At 38.4% G+C, this 19,128-nt stretch overlaps 3 protein-coding genes across 18 annotated transcripts in view; 1 reads left to right on the top strand and 2 right to left on the bottom strand.

Annotated features, from left to right (window-relative positions):
* Positions 1-769: 769 nt before the first annotated feature.
* On the bottom strand, positions 770-12,063 carry LRP2BP (LRP2 binding protein). 13 transcript variants are annotated; one of them, XM_062575719.1, is made up of 9 exons: positions 11,587-11,683; positions 11,369-11,481; positions 9,376-9,489; positions 7,211-7,353; positions 7,020-7,125; positions 6,206-6,429; positions 4,367-4,387; positions 2,840-3,005; positions 770-967 (listed from the first exon to the last, which is right to left on the bottom strand). In XM_062575719.1, the coding sequence occupies exons 1-9, from the start codon at positions 11,618-11,620 to the stop codon at positions 902-904; spliced, it is 987 nt and encodes a 328-aa protein (XP_062431703.1). In that variant the 5' UTR covers positions 11,621-11,683; the 3' UTR covers positions 770-901. The 13 variants fall into 13 exon arrangements, with proteins under 13 accessions (XP_062431703.1, XP_062431704.1, XP_062431701.1 ...); XM_062575717.1 differs by lacking the exon at positions 770-967 and adding an exon at positions 989-1,347; XM_062575731.1 differs by lacking the exon at positions 770-967 and adding an exon at positions 989-1,347 and having other exon boundaries at positions 11,591-11,673.
* Positions 11,797-19,128, top strand: part of ANKRD37 (ankyrin repeat domain 37) — a 17,292-nt gene continuing 9,960 nt past the window's right edge. The window contains exons 1-5 of one of the 3 annotated variants that reach the window (XM_062575733.1): positions 11,797-11,988; positions 16,002-16,154; positions 16,911-17,002; positions 17,574-17,809; positions 18,183-18,423. In XM_062575733.1, coding sequence (XP_062431717.1) covers positions 11,806-11,988; positions 16,002-16,154; positions 16,911-17,002; positions 17,574-17,809; positions 18,183-18,196 — 678 coding nt within the window. In that variant the 5' untranslated portion in view covers positions 11,797-11,805 and the 3' untranslated portion in view covers positions 18,197-18,423. Of the gene's footprint in view, positions 11,989-15,478; positions 15,712-16,001; positions 16,155-16,910; positions 17,003-17,573; positions 17,810-18,182; positions 18,424-19,128 lie in introns of those variants that run through there. The other 2 variants (XM_062575732.1, XM_062575734.1) reach the window with 2 other exon arrangements.
* Positions 17,813-19,128, bottom strand: part of UFSP2 (UFM1 specific peptidase 2) — a 15,918-nt gene continuing 14,602 nt past the window's right edge. For both annotated transcript variants that reach the window (XM_062575716.1, XM_062575715.1), the window contains one exon: positions 17,813-19,051. In XM_062575716.1, the coding sequence (XP_062431700.1) occupies positions 18,965-19,051 (87 nt within the window). In that variant the 3' untranslated portion in view covers positions 17,813-18,964. The remainder of the gene's footprint in view (positions 19,052-19,128) is intronic.

Raw genomic sequence — 19,128 nt, 5'->3', positions numbered from 1 at the left:
CAAATTCTCCTACACATAGGAAGTTTTACAAGCAAGTAAATGATTAGACTTGTGTAAGCTTACCATAGCAATCAGTAAAATTACTTCATAGTTGAAGATTCTTATTATAAAAGATATGAGCATAGTATTTCTCAGACTTGCTCTTGACCAAAAATCTTTCAGCTATTTCTGAAAGAGACAGAGATAATAGAAGCACAATATGAAGGACTGAGGAGAACAGGCCTAGAGCAGAGGATATATATTCCCTAATGTTTCCATACTGAGTGTTGTTTTTCTACAGTTAGTTTTGTAAATAGGATTTTCAAGTATTAGAAGCTGGCATGATCTGACCTGTAAGTCTTTGAATCTGCAGCCTAAAGGTAAGAAAATATTAGGACACTAGTAGACTCCAGATGCATTAGAAAAGCATGTGTGAAAAAGTATGTACACCATTAGCAAAGATGACATGACATTTAAAGATGGCATTTAGCATAAAGCCATGATGTGAGAATGGACTGTATATGAAAACCAGACATGTTAGGGTTCAGGCACTTCAGAAATACTAAATTTAATATTTAAATATTTAAAATGCAGAAAGAAATCATTATTTGCATTTGGTTTCAGCTTGATTCATATATTATAAAGCAATGTTTCATTAACAGACACTCTGTTGCACTAAAGTGCCCTTAATATACCTGAAGTTTTCAATACTATTTTAACTCAAATGTAGCAGAGTTTTTAAAGTGAGACTGTGAGCTTTTTGCCTTTTTAAAAATAAAATACCACCAAATTGTTTTAAGTAATAATTTATAGGAAGTTGAAAAGCAAGCAGTAGATGATGATCAGTCTATAACTGCCGGAAGTTTAAAGATGGCTTATTGTAGAAAACATGTTTACACACCAGCCATAACTAAAGGAAACACTAAATTCTCCCGAGATTAGCTTTCAGCTCAAGGTCAGAAGCAACATCAGGATCCAGAAGGCATGCCTTTGAAAATAAAGAATAGTAAGTTCTAGTTTATAGCTAAAATACAAAATTATGTTGTAAGTTTCATTGATGTTATCAGGAATAATCAACTTGTGAAAATATTACAGACTTGCTATATTCAGCTTTGAATCCTTGTTTTTGATGCCACATAAGAAAAATTCAGTAGGTGTACTATTTAAAATGAGCACACTCTACTAGAGTCAAGCTTTTTTGTTGTTTTTTAATACTGTCACTGTTTGTTGGTGTGGTATGTGCTGGCACCACAGTCAGAAAGAGGACTCTGCTTTAGGGATGGGCTCAGTTTCATTCACTCCCGCTAATTCCAGGATCCTCTGGGACACTTGTCTTCCCTTCCTTGCCTCTGTCAAAGCTGAGTGGGCCTAAGAGGGGTAAGGCCAAACTGTACGTGAGCAGTTATTCCAAAAAAACCAAACATTCTCATTTTAAATGGGCATAATTATGAAATTAGTGATGAAGTTATTGTCTAAGAACAAAGTCAAAAGAAACTGAACATCCTTCTAGCTCTTGTCTTGCACTTGTTCTGAAGTTACCACTTCAGGGCTTTTCCTTGTATATTTGGTCTGTCCCTTCTCTTCTGTTGGTGAGTATCAGCTGAAAAGACATAGTCCACTCTATCATCTCTTTCCACAGTAAGAGGTTAGTGACATTCCTAGGTAAGTCTTGAATCCCCTGCCAGTGAATGATGCCTAAAAGTTGTAATTATCTTTTGGTCATGGTGGTAATTCTAGGCTAAAGAGAAGAAAATGGGGAAAGGAATGTGGTCATGTGGAAGCCATACAGCAACACAACCCTGATGCATCTCTTACTGCTGGCTCCAGTGGTCATAAAATCATTCCTATCCTTCCCTAACCTCTTCTTCCTGTTCTTCATAAATGTTTTAATTTTCCTGCTTTTAAAATGTATGTATTCACCCAGAGGATCATCTGCTCTGCAAGGCCTCTTGGTATCAGTGCTTTCCCCAAGTAAGAAGCCACAGGAGTTGTTAGTGGATAATTTGTCATTTGCATAGTTCGCAATTTATTTAGATTTCACCAGCTGGACACTGAAGTAATCTATATACAGAAATAACTGTCTGTGTACAATATATGTACAGAAACAATCTCTGCATGCAAACAGAGATTATAGAACATCTCTGAAGCATGAATCCTGCCTTGCTGAACTCCCTTCTGTTAGCCAAGGTGAGATGCTTATGCTATACCTTTAGGCATTGCTAATAGTATTTAGTAGAGTCATCTTCTAGAAGCTGTTATTCATCTTTTTCCTCAAGCAACAAATCTTACTTCAGTGTTTTTAAAAAAGCGACCTATTTTTGCTCCCTGTATATCAGTAGCAGTTGCTCCCCAGCTATTAGTGCAACATCTTCTCTCTCACATAAGTGAGAAAAATTAATAATCGATTTAAGCATCACTAAAGAAGGCTGAAGTTGTCAATAAGAGACATGTATTCTGACCTGTAATGAGATTTGTTGCCGGTGGGCAGGGGAACCAAAGACAGCTTCAAGTTTCCTTTTCAATTTGAGAGAATTAAAACAGCAAAACAATCAGGGATAACTATCATCTATGTTACTTAATTAAATTATCCTGAAAGTTACCAAGCTCTTTGTTGTGATAATTACCATGGAACTTTTTTGGTTTGGCCAAATGTATTGTTTGCTTAAGCAAGTGGGCAAACAGTATCCTTCAAGATTATTTTTAATCATTTGGGATATTCTTTTTTCACTCTATTCTTGCACAGATTTAACACAAATACTGTAGAAGCCTTTAATATAATCATACTAAAAATTTTAAAGACTCAAATCCATGGCATTATGCAGTCTTAAATAAATTAGTTTATAAGGCTTTTCCAGCTTACCCTAGAGTAGTATTTTTTAGCAGCAGCTTCATCTTGTTTTATGCCTAGGCCAAGCTGGAGACATCTAGCAAAGTAGAAAGCAGCGATAGCAACCCCTTTGGCTACATACACAGGAAGACAATCGGTTATCTTTGCTACCATATCAATGTTGACATTTTCTGGAATCCTGTTGTAGAATTTACAGCGTTAGGTTAGAAAACAGTATTTCAAACGTCAATTTAAGTCAACTATATAAATGGAGATACTGTCAAGTGATATGGAATTTATATGAATATTATATTAATAAAAGTTTTACACTTTCCCAAGGAAAACAGTTATCCAAAATAAACTGATAAACCATTTAGCAGGCCGAACAGGATTCTTCAATACTAGATTTTAAATTAACATTATTTAATATCACAATATTTAAGTATCAAATATTTATCTTTTGCAGTCATTTTCACTACATTGTAGTAGTTAAAACAGCATTTTTCACACTAATTGTTTCTATTAAAATATTAAAATGTGTGTGTATATACATACACACATCTGTATATGTAGAATAAAGGCAAAGCTTTTGTTTCGTATATAATACTCAAATTCTTAATAGGATGTAGGCAGATCATAGTAATCTGAAAATCTTGGGCATACTTTAGAGCCTCAGGATATAAGATCCACTTATGAAAAGACACTGCAGAATTCTCCAGAAGGAATTACTAAGTTTTCTTCACCTGGCTGTCACTCAACAATGTTGTTGTTTATTAAAAAAAAAAAAAAAAAAATTGAATCAAATGCAAAACTCAGTGCTGAAACTCAATAATTCAGTAATCTAAAAATTTGCTTTCTAATTAAAAATTATTGGAATAAAGTTAAGAACATTCCTGCTCAGTTATTTTCTGCATGCATCTGCTGGCTTACTATCAGCTCTTTTTTCCATATGTGGCTAGTACTAAGTTTGAAGAGCTAGAGGGACCAGGTGAACATTATTTTAACTCTCAGTCTGTAATTACTAGTACTGTTTTTGCAATATTAAGTACAGCATTTCTAAGTGGAAATAGAATTTTTCTAACTGTTGACTTAAAACAGAAACCTCAACTCTTTCCCTCCACCACTACCTCCCCAGTCCTTTCTAGGTACCTAACAGTAATTATATGGTTTTGTTGTTTGCTGTGTCAAGTCATTGCAGACATGACAGGAAAAAAGTTTATCATTTCAGTTTATAGCCATTTCATCCCTATAAATCAATGCTTATGAATGATTGTTCTAGAGCAACCCTCTGCAAGTCAGTGCCTGCTAAATCACTTGAATATGTTGACTCCCACCTAATTCAGTCCCATTAACAAACACTAGCATGCAACAGAAACCACAATGACCCATTGACAAAAGCATTCAAATACAGTAACAGCAACCTATTACTTCTTCTAGCTTGCTTGATACAGCATTTTGCTTTGCTTTACAAAAGGATATGTAACAGGCTACTGATGCAAATAATACCCAGTCAAATCAGGCAGAAATTCTAGTATAGCACAGTTAACTTTAAGAACATACCATAGCATCGGGTATGTAGAACTATATGGAGGGAAAAAAAAAGAAGAAAAAAAAAGCCATTCAGAAAATCAGTTGCAGTAGGTGATCTGGACTCCAAACATTGAGCAATAATATACTATAAAATACACATAAAATGCTTAATAGATAGAAATATAGAAGGCCAAAGGAATTTTAGTAAAAGATACAACTGGTTGAGCTGCTATCAGCTGTTACTTCAAGGTCAACTGCTATCCCAATAAAATGGAACTGTTTAAGCATGGTGGCAGTAACTTGCGTCAGAAGTTGTCTTAGTGGCTACAGTGTGGGATTTCATTGCTATTTTCTGCAGTCAATCACAACTGCAGGTGCTGAATTGCACTGCCTGCTTGTCAGAATAATCTAGTGTGCCACACTGCCTGGAGCACGCACATTCCCAGAGATACTAGCTACATGAGGCTGAATAGCTGCCATTCTATTTACCATGCGAGAGGGAGAAAAGCAGCAAGCACATTCTGGGAGAAAACAATCATTTTCAAAAAATGAATGCAGAAAACATTCACTGCTGAACTACTGTTGATTTACCAGAGCTGCTGCTCTGCTATGCACTGGCATATAGAGGGTGGGAGCTTCTTTAGAATCCTAAACTGTAACATGTTTTGTAATTGCTAGGCAGTGGCACCACCATAAATATACCACAGAAATGATGAACACTATTGTGTTTGTTGATTGAAGAAGTAGTCTGACTGTATTTTATTTCCAGCAAAATAATAATCTGATTGACAAATTGAATTTTTAACAGATGCTGGCCAGGTTTGGTGGGTTGTAACAGAAATGTACTGCCTATCAATTACAGAACTGGCACCAACATCGCTTTTTCTCCTCCCATGTCTAGTTTTAGCTACAGAACCTTTTGATAGTTTTTTTTTAAAAAAAATAATATTGCAGCTAGTCTGCACAGGTCACTCTTCTGCAATACACAAGCCATCCCAGAGTATGTAGGCATGGAAGCTCCCAACTGCCTGTAGTCAGAAGTCCCAGAATGACTACTTGTATAGAAGGCCAGTCAGAGCTTGCCTAACTGTGGCTTAAACAAACACTGCTGCGCAAGCAGGTAGTCACTGGAAACCACTTACATACACATGCCTGTTCCGTGGTCTAGGCTTCAAAAATGTGGATAGTAGGCCCCATAGGTAGCAACTGATGCAAAGTGTAGTAAAAAGAGGTAGTTACTGCCCTTTAGCAAGGGCAGTAACCCTTTACTACAAAGGGTAGTTACTACCATTGCTAGAGGGCAGTAACTTGTCCTCATGTGCAGAAGCTGCTCCTCAGTCCTTACTGCAGGAAACTAACCAGCAAAGGCCTATGCTTCCTATAAAGGACACAGGAAAGTGCTCAAAACAGGGTGAAACAGAGCAGGGGAATGATGGGGTGGAAGTCAGTGGGTAGTCAGAGCTATCCTTTGGGGGTTTAGCATGCGATGGGGAAGGCAATAGCCTGGGTGAGATGGTGGGCTGAGGAAATAGGCAGGAGTAAAGCCTGTGCACCTAACTGGGGTTCTACTTCAAAACTGTTTTGCTTCACAGGATCAGAAAAGAGAGTTCAACTGTACTGAGATTCTTGTAATTATTAATCTTAATTTTGACTGTACTTTGCACACTCACTTTTTAAACATGAAATTATTCATTATCTCAAATGTCTCTTAAGATTGAGAGACAAGAGCATGAACTTAATTATTTCTATCCAAGTTACATAGCTTATGATACAAAGAATTATATATATATATAATATATATTTATAAATATATATATTTATATATATATTTATTTATATATATATATATATAAAAATGTTTAACTTCACCTTTTGGCTACTGCAACAGCTGTTGAGTAAAATTTTCTATTGTAATAATATTCCACAAGATGGCCTTGAGCATAGATGTTTCCACGTTCTGCTGCTTTCTTCAAACACTCCAAACCAGCCTTAGTGTTTTGATGTACACCTTGTCCATAGAGGTACATAACACCCAATGCACCTTGTGATTCCAGATTTCCATTGCAACATGCTTCTGAGTGCCAGAAAAAGGCCTAAACAAGAGGCACAGTTATTTTGTATGCATCTCAATTACCATTTTGCATTAACTAAATACACTCTCATTAGAAAGCTATTTTCACTTTTCAACTTAAAGCTGTTTATCTTGCCAACTGTTTCCACAGAAGCTTTTTACATTGACCAGCCTGTAAGAAGTGCTTACATGGAAAGAGATGCAGAAACCCCATAAGGTTTAAGAACTGTGCTGTCAGAACTGTCAGTCAGCCATAACTACTTGATTTCTGAATACCAAGGCCAGCAATACTTGAATCCACTCTAAGCAATACTTGAATCCACTCTATCCTGCACCTGGATATTCCCCCCCCCACACACTCCCCCCCTCCCCCCAAAAAAAAAAAACCCAAAAAAACAAAACCCAAAAAACACAACACTCATTTTGATTAATTTGACACTGTTACCCAAGATTTTTTTCTCAACATCTACTCATTTGGGCATAAGTGAATAGGTGAATGGCAATGTCTAGCAGCACTTAAAGTTTTCAGAATTAAATATACTGCCACTGTCTTTCTGTGAAATCCAAAATTAATTGGGGCTTATGAAACTCAAAAGGTGCAAGTGGGTTTACCTTTTTTACATCTTTTAGAACTGACATAGAATAAAGCATTCCTAGAGTGCTCTGGGCCTTTACACTCGCTTTTGGATTCCCATCGTCAGCAGCAATAAGCCACAATCTAGGAAAACAGAGACAAAGGAAGTTTAAGCAGCACTACATCACAGGATTTTTAACTCGTCAGAACAATTACTGACTCTGATTACCTTTCAGCCTCTTCAGTTGACTGCTTAACACCACATCCTTCATAATAAGCTCTACCAAGATTGTATGCAGCTGCAGACTTCAAGTGTCTTGCTTTTGGGGAATCAGAATTGATTATTTTCTTCATGTATTCCACTCCCTTTTCCTAAAATTGAGGAGATTTTAATCATGATATTCAGATTGGGAAACAGACAATATAGAGAATCTGAGAATCCAGTAAGTTACATAAGACAGGCATTTTCTTCAGCTCTTAAACCTTTCTATACAATGTGTGTGGATATCAAGTGATACTGCAGTGTTTCTAATTTTCCTGAATGCTTTTCACATTTATTTTTTAATTTATATATATATTTTTTATCTAAGTGGAACTATGTGTCTGATAAGCTATCTAACAGATTACATGTACATTTGTTCATTTAATATGACTAAAACTGATCTTTCATTCTCAAATCTTCTGGAATTATTACAATAGCTAAAACCAACAAAATAATTAAATTTTAGTAACTAGCTATACAGATTAAGTTGTAAAAAAACATGGCTCTTCCTCCAGTTACATTAACATCATCGATCAATAGACATAAGCATCAAGAAATTCAGGGTTATACATGGCAAGCAGGGACAATACTATAGTGTTAATTCTCTCTTTCCTTCTCAGTGGTCCAGCGAAAGCTTTTATATTCATCCACTGTTACTCTTGCAGTTCAGGCTCTATTTGATTTGATCAAGAGCCTCGTAGTAAATGGAGCAAAACTGTATTAAGCCAATTGTGCAAGTTAGATAGACCTTATTTTTAATGACTTAAGCAAGATATTGGTAACACAAAGATGAAAAGATATGGGAGGAGATGATTTGAGAACTAGAAGGGTATCTGGCATTGAATGATTGAAAGAAACATATTTTTAATTGTACTTAAAAGCATCTTTTCTGCTCAATAGCTAGTTATAAATTAAAACCACAAACAATAAAACAGTTAAAATTGAGAATATATTATCTCAGACTGCTGAGCTGGACCAACAGCTCTGAGTTGGTGCCAAGCGATTATTAAGAAATACTATTCAATGGCTGGAACGTTTATAATATCAGTGCCCAATTCTTGTCTTTCATTCTAATTTGTTACACAGGAAAAAAAAAGCCCTCCCACCATGAATAACTCCAAACGATACATTTAAGCTCTGATGCTGCTTGTTTCAACCCTCCTCCCTCAAAGAACTCCACCGAAGTCATCAGGCCCCCTGGACGATGCTATGGTTCATCTGCAGAAATCCAGTAGCAGAACTGGGGGGTTCCTTTCGTTACTGAAATGGCACTGAGTACACGATTTACCAGATGAATTAGTTAAACTGACCTTTTCGTGTTTTCTGGGACGGCAATATCAACGACAAGACCAGAGAGGGGAGCTTATGAAGAGAACGTCTCTTGACAAACCTTTACACTGACTTAACAACTGGAGAATTACATGAATGGTAGACAGCTAACATTGTCACTGTTGTAAGATTAAGAGAAATTGAAGCAAGTATCACTGGAACAAAATTCACAACAATTACATTTATTTTATTGCTTTACTTAATATAGTGGGGATTTTCCTTTTTCAAAGGCAAGTATAATTCTTCAGTTGTCCAATTTAAAAATATTGCTGCCAGCCACTGGCAGAAGCAAATCATCTTTACATCTGTGTTTAGAACCTAGAAAACATCTTTAAAACACAATATTGTATAACAGCTGTTTTATACTTTGAAATATGATCATTGTTTGATTTATATTTTTATAATTTCATTTTCATTTATTTACATTTCTTATTAAAAAGTGATACATTAATAGATATTTTTAAACAAGCTACATAGCTTCCATGCAGTTAAAGTACAATCATACCCTCAGAAATTATGCTTTAAAAAGCAAACTATTGTAAGTATTTTGCAAATATATTATTTATAAAAATATTAAATATATTAATTTGTTAAGGCTAGTTTTGAGGACTTTTTCAACCTAGAAACTCCCTCTTTAATGCTGCTTTGTACAAATAGAAGAAATATCTATACATTATGAAGTGAATCATAAATCAATAATAAACTGTTTATTTTAGACAATATAGTTAAAAATAAGAAATCTTAGAAGTTATCAAATACTAAAAAAAAAAAAAAAGTAAAATATGTACAGCTAGATCACTCACTGGGTCTTCTTTAGTGCCTAGTCCATCATAATGCATTACACCAAGCTGATACATAGCTTGAAAATCTGTATCCTTGATTTTTTCAAATTGTATTAACGCTTCTGCATACCACCCCTGAAAGAGACGAGATAAACAATGAAGTACATAGAAAGAGAAGAGTACATCCTGCAGCTAAATGCTGCAGTATAGACCCTCTGACAGTGTTTCTGACTGGAACGTTTTTCTCAGGAACAAAGAACAGAAGATTGCAACCACAGAAGTAGCAGAAAAGAGAAAGTGTTTGTCCTTACCCTGATATACGATAAGTCAGCAACAACAAAAAGGTTTAACAGGATGGAAGCACTTAGGGCTTACAAATAAGGTTTGTTTCATTGTTTCCATATAAAATCCCTAAATACTAACAGCAGCATATAAACATCATCCTTGAAGCCAACAGATAGGTCCTGACAACCTTCTTTCCCTCCTCCAAACTGCTACCTTTGTTTTGTAAGGAGCTATTAGTCTAATTCAAATGCCCTGTCCCCTATGGCATACCTTAATTTAGGTGAGCTACTCTTCCACCTTGAGCTGTAAGAGGCTACTTTTCGTCTCAACTAAGGATTGTTTTCATGGACAAAGATTAAACTCAGGTGTTTGAAAAGCTTATGGACCCAGCAGCTAGCCCCTCGCTTCTTACAAAGGTACCACCTGCAGCAGCAAAGGTATCAAAGCTCATTAGAACCAGGTGTTCAGAATAAACCTGTGCCACTTTCAACAGACCTAAATTTGGTGATCTGTAAACTGCAATGATTCAGAAGCTGCTTTATGTGAAATTCAGCCTGTTTCTTCAAGGAGAGAGGGAGGGTGCATGGTCAGAAGAGCTGCTTCTGCTCTCTTTTTAGTGCATCTCATTTGAGTCAACACGCAAAGATTTGCCTTTGCTATCTTACAGCCTTATTTTTTGTCATCAAAATTTTTTGTCATATTTGTCAAATTGTCAAATATGTCATATATGTCAAATTGTCATATTTTTTGTTTGTTTCTTTCTACATACATATGGATGATAAGGAGTATACAGTGACAAAGTATACCAACAGATATCAAAATCTATACTAGCGCTTCTTCCAGATCTTTCCCTTCGTCCTCTCTTCCCTTTTATCCCTTCTGTAATGACCCCACATGTTCTGCCCTCATGATAAAACTAAAATACCCTAGTTTAAGTACCTTTTTAATTTGGTAGACTTGATTTAATGAAGAAACTCTTGGCTTCTGCAAATGGGGTCTATACACTCTCCTCAGACTTTTTCTTCTGCCCGTATAACTTTTAAATCTGTTGATTAGTTTCAAACAATTCTGGAAGGAACATGAGTATCTCAAAGATGATTTGTTTCCTCTAATTTTGTGAAAATCCCTGAACACAGGTGATGATCTAAATTAATGCCCCTTTTAAGAGGAAAGTAATTAAAGTACTTTACAGAAATTTTGCTTGGCCAGTTAGTATCTGCTTTGCTTTACGCTTCCTCCTCACAGCGTGTGTATGTCCTACCATGATGTCGAAGCAATCTTTGGGGAAGCTGCATGTAAAGCGGTGAGGAGGAAGGAGACAAGGTGGACAGAGACACAAAGTCACTATGTTCCAGCAAGTTTCATGAAAAACCAGTAGCTGGGCAAAGAACAAAGCCCGGAAGCGGTGCCCCAGCTCAGGGAGCATTGCCGCACCACAGAAAGCACAGCCTGTTCTTTTGCTTGGCAGTAAGCCGAGCAAAAACCAGCTCACCCTGAAGTCAGCTGCAGGACAGGCTGTCCCGTACTTATCTGATGCTCTGGAGGCCTGGGACCGGAACTTGGGGAAAAGCGTTGGAAAAAAATTATTTAGAGGGAAGACATGGTGATTTTCATGGGAAAAACATGTTTAGGCATCTCTTACTGTTTTCTGAAGGAGTCTCTTTTTTTCACTGAACTTGTACTGAAAATTGTCAGCTTTAGAATATTTAAAAAAATAATAAACTACAACCTCTTCATAGTACAGCTGTCCTTTTAGAAAATATGCCATAGGATCTCCATCTTCGATTCTCTTCGCCAACAGCTCCTCTGCTTTGGCGAGCAAAGCAGCATAGCTGCAGCCCTCTGGTTAAGAGCAAACAGAGCCTCACTTTTCCCTGAGGAGGACAGCCGGAACACCCGCAGCACCCACTCCGAAGGGGAGGCGGCACCTGCAGGGCGCCGCCCTACCTGCCCCAGGCAGCCGCTCGCTCTGCAGGTTCATGCCGGACCCCGCCGCCGCCGCCGGGCCCCGGCACCCACCATCGGCGCCGCCACCGCTGCTGCTCGTTGCCCGGGAACGATTATCCCGCCCCGCCGAGGGCGGCGGGGGGCGGCGCGCAGCTCCGCAGCGGCCCCTGCTGGCGCCAGGCTCGAGGCGGGTGGCGGTTGGCGGGTGACGGTTGGGGGATGGCGGTTGGCGGGTGGCGGTTGCTCCGAGCCCTGCGGCGGCGAACGTGCCGGCGGCGCGCGGCCCCTCGGAATCTCCTCAGCGCCCCAGGGCGGCCGCGAGGCGCCCCAGCCGCCCGCTGGTACCTGCGAAGCGCCGCGTTGATCTATGGCCATCCTTCAGCGAAGATAACGTTGATGGAAGTGAGTGTCGTGACGGGAGAGGGCGCGATTTCTGCCCTGGTTTCCAGCAGTAGCAGTCACCAGCGTGACTGCATGAGCTGCCACGCCATAGCCAGGGTTTAGAGTGCTGAGGCCTTTGGAAAGGCAGGAAAAAAGGAAGACAGGGAAAGTAATTTTGATATTTTTGGAGGTTTTTTTTTTTTTGTCCCAGTTTCCTGTGGGAACCAGACTGATGTCACTCAGGCTAGGTGTCTGGGAAAATAACATTGGTAGCTGTTGGCCCATTGCAAACAATGGCCGGATAGGAGAGATGGGGGTTAGGATAGGCACCAGTTCTTCCTTAGCAACTACTGGTCCTCTTGCAAATTAAGCATAAAAGCCATAAATACTCACTGAAGGAGGTCATATGCAAAATAATGGAAGCTCTGAACACAATTCGGTTAGAAGGGCAATAGGCCATGACATGCAAATCCAGCAAGTTGGGCTGTGTTACTTCCAGTGGTCAGAAACTATTTGTTTTAATGTGTTTTGTTTTCCCCATATTCATATTACAGAACTTGTAAGGATAATTGAGGAGAAAGTACTATCTGAAGCTGGTTTCTCCTGAAACATAAAGGCTTTGTTCCACCACTGTTGATAGCTTCTGGTCAGCTCCTTTATAAAAAAGGATATCAAAAAGTGGCAAGGGTGCTTTAAAAATAATCTTCTTTAGCTGCATTCCCATTTTTTCCCCCAAATGATTATGATCCTTCCATTTTTGGCAATGAAACCTGTCTCTATAGCAACAGAGGCAGCAGTCAAAATAGAGGAGGAATGCTTGCAGATTTATATGGTTAAACCTGTGGGCTGCACATGTTGTCTTTCAACAGTCCCAATTGACTTCAGATGCCAAAAAACTCCTAAAACTCATTCTGATTCATTTCTTTAAAATAGTACAGCCTAGGAAAGCTACAGGGAAATAAACTTTTTTTAAGAGTATCTATATATTGTTTAATTTAACAAGTGAAGTGAAGACCATTCTATGAAAGCAATGATACCTTCAGGAAAGGCAATACTAGACTGCATTGCTGCTTTTGATGCTGAGATATTCAACAGCACAACTTGTTTTATGCTGTTGCTTATGTACATTTATTAGACCTAGTTTTTCAATTTCACATTCTTGATAGTGATGCAGATACATGGTTTGAGATATGAAGTGAACAGGAATTTTTAACAAGTAATGTTCCAGAACAGCTATAATCTGGTAGCCTTGTCCTTGGGTAGCAGTTGGGTTAAGTAGTACAAAATAGTTTGAAACTGCTGCATCTGTGTTTATAATCAGTATGGGTATTGAGGCAGAAGAGCTTAGCAGGTGCTGCTGGGGTGAGCAAAATATGGCAGGAAGTTCAAGAACTAATTAGTAACAAGAATGAGAGGATGAGAGTTTGTGTAGGTGGCTAGGCTGGAAAGATGGGATAGCTTGTGTGAGGTTCAGCTTGAAACCCTTGAACTACTGAGGTAATGAAGGGGAGGGAGGGTCTTTAAAAAAAAAAAAAGCACTGGGGCCATCCCAAACTATTCAGTCTTAAGCTACATCTGGGTATAGGTATTTTCAGAAGAGTCTTTATAGATGCTTAAACAATAGCTTTGAATTTCTGGCATCTGTGCAAAGTCCCAACAATGCATAATTAGAAGTGTAGGGATTTTATGTGTTTATTAACTAATTTGTTTGGCTAGCTGTTCAGGAAAAAGAAACAATTTGGTAATTACAGAGGTGTATTTCTTTTGGTATGAAAAGAGATATGAAACCCTTCTCTTACTGAAATAGTTCCACTAACTGATACATTGCATATTTACCTGGAATTCAGCACCTTTAAAAAATGATACTGTATATATTCCACTACTTAAACAATTTACATTTACTTTCCTAAAGGAGAAGCACCAGGTAATTATCACAATGTCCGTGCATTTATTTCAGAAGTACATACACCCAAAGGAACAGTATTAAGCTTCTTTCTCCTGAATATATTTATCAAAACTATGCAATTTTCTTTATAAAAAAACAAATTACTTTCAATTTCCATTTTTTATGAGTAACTTCCGTAACAGACAAGTAGGCATGTGTCTCAGAGGAAAATACTATATTGCTAAGGAAACAGAATTGTATACCTTGGAGACCAGGTTGAAATGCTCTTCATTTCTCTCCAGGCATTTAACTGTGAAGCGTGATTAGTTGTAACTGAATCCTCTGCCAAACTGGATTTTATAGCATGGAAAGGACAGGCAGTTAGTTTTAAACATGATCTGAACAAAGATAGTGCCCATGCAAAATGAAGCTACTTAGCTGTTTCTGAAAAACTCAAAGCAGTCAGTGGTGGGGAATGTGGTTTCTGTGTGGGCATTAACCCCTTCTACTCCTGCCTTCCCCAACAAGAATTGACCCTGAATATTAAAACTCTGCTGAGAGAAAGTAGTTTTCACCATAAAAGGTCAGTATCTCCATGCCTGAAATAATTTTCAAGCAGCTCTTTTTGATGACACCTGGTTTTGGGTACACCTGTGCCCGTTCCCACCCTTCAACACAAACAGCTCTATACGTAGAACTTCTGTATGTGACCATGACACATGTGAAATGTCTGATCTTCTCCAAGGTGCTCAAGGAAGTGAAAATGAAAATTCTGTTTCTGTTAGTGTATTTTGAACAGAGATGTAACAGAGGGCTATACTGACCTCTGTGTGATCACTGCTTCCAGTCTCACTCAGACTGGTGATAAACTTCCTATAAGCCATACCCAGAAGCCATACCCAGATTAGTGAAACCCTTGCATTTCACTAATGACCCAGTTTCCTATGCCTCTTCAGTCTCCTTGGTCCTAGTGGTTGATCTTTGGCTTTAAGATAACAGGGATTTCTTTATGCTGACTTCAGCTGTCGGGGGCGGGGGGGGGGGGGAGTGGAATTCAAGGTGAATCCCCTGTTCTTTTCATAGATCCAAGTCTGTTTTAACATGGTATTTCCAAACCAGTATTAAAGTACATTGGCAGAGCCACACTGGAAAGCTGTGCTTGGCAACAACACATTAGGTAAATAAAATGATTAATATAAAGCATAGCTAGCTAGAAAGGCTTGTGTTTCAATTGAAACCATGTGTTTCTTGATGACTATGCCAGGAGGAGTTGCTAAAGACTCCTTCTCCCAGCCTCGCCTTTGCTGCATGCTCCCGGATACGTGCGTGCAACAGCAGATTCTGAGCACTCTGTAGCGAAAGATGCCAGCAACAATTCTGGTGGGATTGTTTTTCTTCCTTCCTCTCCTGCGGCTGCAGCGGAGCGCGAGCGGCTGCGGGTGTGCGTGTGCGAGTGTGTGAGGGACGTGTCTAGCCGCCCCGTGCGCCATGGCCGCCCCACCTGCCCTGTGCCCTCCTCCCCTGCAGTCTGAGCACGGCAGAGCAGGGCAGGCCGTGCGGCGCTGGGAGCGTGCCCAGGGAGGCCAATCCGCGCCGGCCAGGCGGCTTTCCTCCCATGTGCTCTTGTTTGTGTACGTGCAGCAGCCGGCTCCCAGCAGTGTGGGCGGTGATTTTAGCCAAAGGTTCCCCTTACTTTTAGAGCTTGCAGGATCCGATTTAGTGCAGAGTACTGCGGATAGAGCTGTGGGGCGTGCAGGGCTTCTTGCAGGGCCTCTCTGCGTTGGCTACCCCAGTGCTGCGGAGCAAGTTGTGCTCAGCGAAAGAGATAGACAATGTTGACGCTGGATTGCAATTCAGAGGTGAGCTCTGGGGAACTTTGATTAATTGTGTCTTATTGAGAGCTCAGCTATGGAACTATACAAACGATGGTTTGTCTGGAGCTGCTGCTAGTCGAATTGGGGCATTGCTGATGGCAATCAGTATTTCTGGTGAAGAGATTGCACAAAAGTTGTGCTTGGATTGCTCTTTTTCACAACGGCATTCTCAAGGAACTTAAAGGTTTGATGATTTGGGAGGGTGGTTTTTTATATTATCATGCAGTGTTCAAGTTTCAGACTTGCAGGATCATTGTGCTTTTTTATTGTTTCAGTCTAGCAGTTTCAACGATCTGTTTGAGGCAGGAACTGGTGTGAACGCACCTGCAGATGCCTTTGGTCAGTCTCCAGCTCACTTGGCTGCTTGTGGTGGTGAAGCTTTTTTCCTACTTTGGCAACTACAGACGGGAGCAAATTTGAACCAACAGGTAAAAGCAGAAATTTGTTTCTCCTGTTTGTAATCTGCTATGTCAGTTAGTCCAATGCATATTATTTACACACATTTTTATAGGCAGTTGTATTGCATAAGGTATCTTCTGGGTCTGTTTTTCTTTTTTAAGAGTAACTTTATTCTAACATCAGCCAGAAATCCTTCTTTAAAATACATATCCCCTTCCTTAACCAATAACCCTCTGTACTGCCTTAGCTATTTAGCTATAACACTTGTTATAATTCTACATTATGATTGTTTCTGGCAGATGTCAAAACCAGAACTTTATTCTGCTTTTACAAGTTAGTGTTCCTTTTCCTCTTCAATTTTACCCCTGCTTCCAGTAAACATAATTATTCTTCTCTAGTTGCAAATATTGATTTGCTTGTATCTCTTGAATTTTTGTGGCAAGTTGTCCTTCGCAACAATCCCTGAACAATGATGAAGATGCTGTTAATCAGTATGCAGGGCGTATTCTGTATAAATAATCTTTTAGAAAGTAAAGGTTAAACAGCGAGTATTGCATGGGACAGTATTTCTACTTTGGTCTGCTGGAGTAACATAATATACTAAACATACTTAACAGCAATTACTAAGTACACTTTACTAGCAACATCCCTTTATACATCTCTTCAACTAGTAAAAAAACAGAATAATATGCTATAAACAGTCATCTTGGAGAAAAAGATAGCTTCATCCTGTTCTCCTTCCTTAATTGTTACATATAAAATAAATCTTGCATTTTATATTTTAGGATCGCCTTGGAGAAGCCCCAATTCATAAAGCAGCAAAAGTTGGGAGTTTGGAATGTCTTGCTCTCCTTGTAGCTGGTGATGCAAAAATCGAGTAAGTTAAGCTATCTTTACTCATTTCAACATCAGTTGTCAGAGGATTCATATCTTTGTTTTACAGGGTTCTTTCTTTTTTATTCAAAGTGCACATGCTCAGATGATAAATACAACATGACTACAGTTCAGAGCAGCAGTCATAAAAGCAGTATCAGAACTGCCATACACATGAAAGCCAGTTATATAGACCATATGCTGCTGTTTGGTTCCACGTTAAAGACCTCTTTACAGTAGCTGCTAAGAGAATCATACTGATCATAGATGCTCCTTGCTAATTCTCCATTCTGACTAATGCTGTGCTCATCTTGCTCATGCCTGATATACTAAGCCAGTCATCAGCTGGTGACAAGCTTATTTAAAAATAATTATTCCGTATTGCTGTTAGCACCAGTCCTCAGTATTGCTAGATCTCCCTGCTATCCTTGACAGCCCTTCTTGTTGCTGATTCTTTGTACTTATTTTTGTACTTCTGTCCAGATGTGCCACCTTGTTAAAGAATCTTGATCAGTGCTTGTTGATAACATGTATTTCAATTTCATTTAATGCTTTCTGGTAATTCTGTGTTTCAGTTTGTGCAATAACAATGGACAAACAGCAGCAGATCTTGCACTGGCTTATGGCTTTCTGGAATGTGCCAAGTTCCTCACAACAATTCAGCACACTCAAGCTATGAAACTGAGAGGGCAGTCTGGCTACACACTGAGTGACAAACATCACTGCAAGTTGCTGAGAGAGAATCCAGCTGCACAGAAGCAAGAACATGAAATTAGTGGATCCTCAAGCAGGAAGAGGAGAAGATCAGATGGTGTGTAAGACCACTAGTTTACTACAGCTTAGAGTATTTCTAATACAATAGTTTATGCTTTTAGTGTTTAAGAACATAAACTCAGTTATAGTTGCATATAGTTTACATCGCAATAGTTACATAGTGGTCAGCTTTAGATATTTGCCAGCAAGTCCCTTCTTGCATTCATATTTAAGGTTGTTGTCCAGTAAGAATAGCGTATTGTATAGGAAATGCCACTGAAAGGGCTTTTCTCACAGTAAAAAAAGAAATCCTAAGTATTCTGAGTGATGTACTGATGAAGTATGATACAAAGAAAGGATCTGAGCACAACTGTATCCTAATGGTTTGATGACACTAGCTACAGACTTATTTTTGTTTGTTTATATGGCAGATGTTATCGCATAGCTGACAAAAGAAACAGCTTGTAATCCCAAAAGAAAATTAAGAAGAACTTTAAGTCTGAAGAAACATGACTGAACTATGAACTGAACAGCCTGATACATGCTGTTACATTATCTACTTCTGAGAAGGAGGAAAGCTTTATTTTTACTTCTTAAAGAAGACTATTTTTTTTCTCTCTAGAATAGTTGTATTCAAACAGCTATAAATAAATGAGCCTATAACAACTTAAAGTCTCATATTTTTTCTGTGTAAATTTGAAAACAAAGTTGATAAAATTAAGTACATACAATGATTTTTATGCCACCCCTCTCATCCAAAATGCTGTTATTCACAGTAAAAGCAGTAAACATTGCCTTTAAACATGTATTGCATATATACTGCTAGCTGTATGGAATCTGAATGACAGAATACAGTTCATCTTTCTGGCAAGAAAATTTCTTTAAAAAAAAAAAAAGCTTGGGCTTTGACTTTTTAAAGCTTTTTAGCATAAAAACTTCAAGTTTATATAACATTTTTATCTTAGCCTTAAGACAAGACTATTAGTTACTTAATAAATGTATTTGTACAGAAATACAGTTCACAGCTGTTCCATTATTTTTAAAGGTTTCATTTTTTAAATGTCTTAGTTAAGTAACATTTCTATTTCAAGTGGTTTGATTTGACTGACTTAAAGCTTTTTCCAAATCTTCTGTATACAACATAAATAACAAGACAGTTTTATCTAGATTAGCTAGTATTCTGGTTCAGCATGTTCCAGCATAAGATTAAAATTTAAATAGTTTTTGGCCGTTGTGGTAGGCACAGGTTATAATAAGCATCCTTGTTCCAAAACTCTGGGCCCTTCCATCCACACCAACCCTGTGCAAGAAAAAGTGAGATAGAATTAACAGTCTACTATGAATTTATTTTTTCGTATCTACTACTATTGGTTCTAT

This window comes from Rhea pennata, chromosome 4, assembly GCF_028389875.1.
Source record: "Rhea pennata isolate bPtePen1 chromosome 4, bPtePen1.pri, whole genome shotgun sequence".
NCBI classification, from domain to species: Eukaryota; Metazoa; Chordata; class Aves; order Rheiformes; family Rheidae; genus Rhea; species Rhea pennata.
The sequence above is the reverse complement of the archived record's forward strand: the minus strand, read 5'-3'. Positions and strand labels throughout refer to the sequence as shown.

Excerpts from the sequence above, each read along its gene's own strand:
- LRP2BP (XM_062575717.1), bottom strand. The coding sequence starts at position 11,620 with ATGAACCTGCAGAGCGAGCGGCTGCCTGGGGCAG. Across the intron at positions 6,430-7,019 it reads TTCTAAAAGATGTAAAAAAG|GCCTTTTTCTGGCACTCAGA; the intron begins GTAAACCCACTT and ends CCTCTTGTTTAG. Across the intron at positions 4,388-6,205 it reads GCTGTTGCAGTAGCCAAAAG|TTCTACATACCCGATGCTAT; the intron begins GTGAAGTTAAAC and ends CCCTCCATATAG.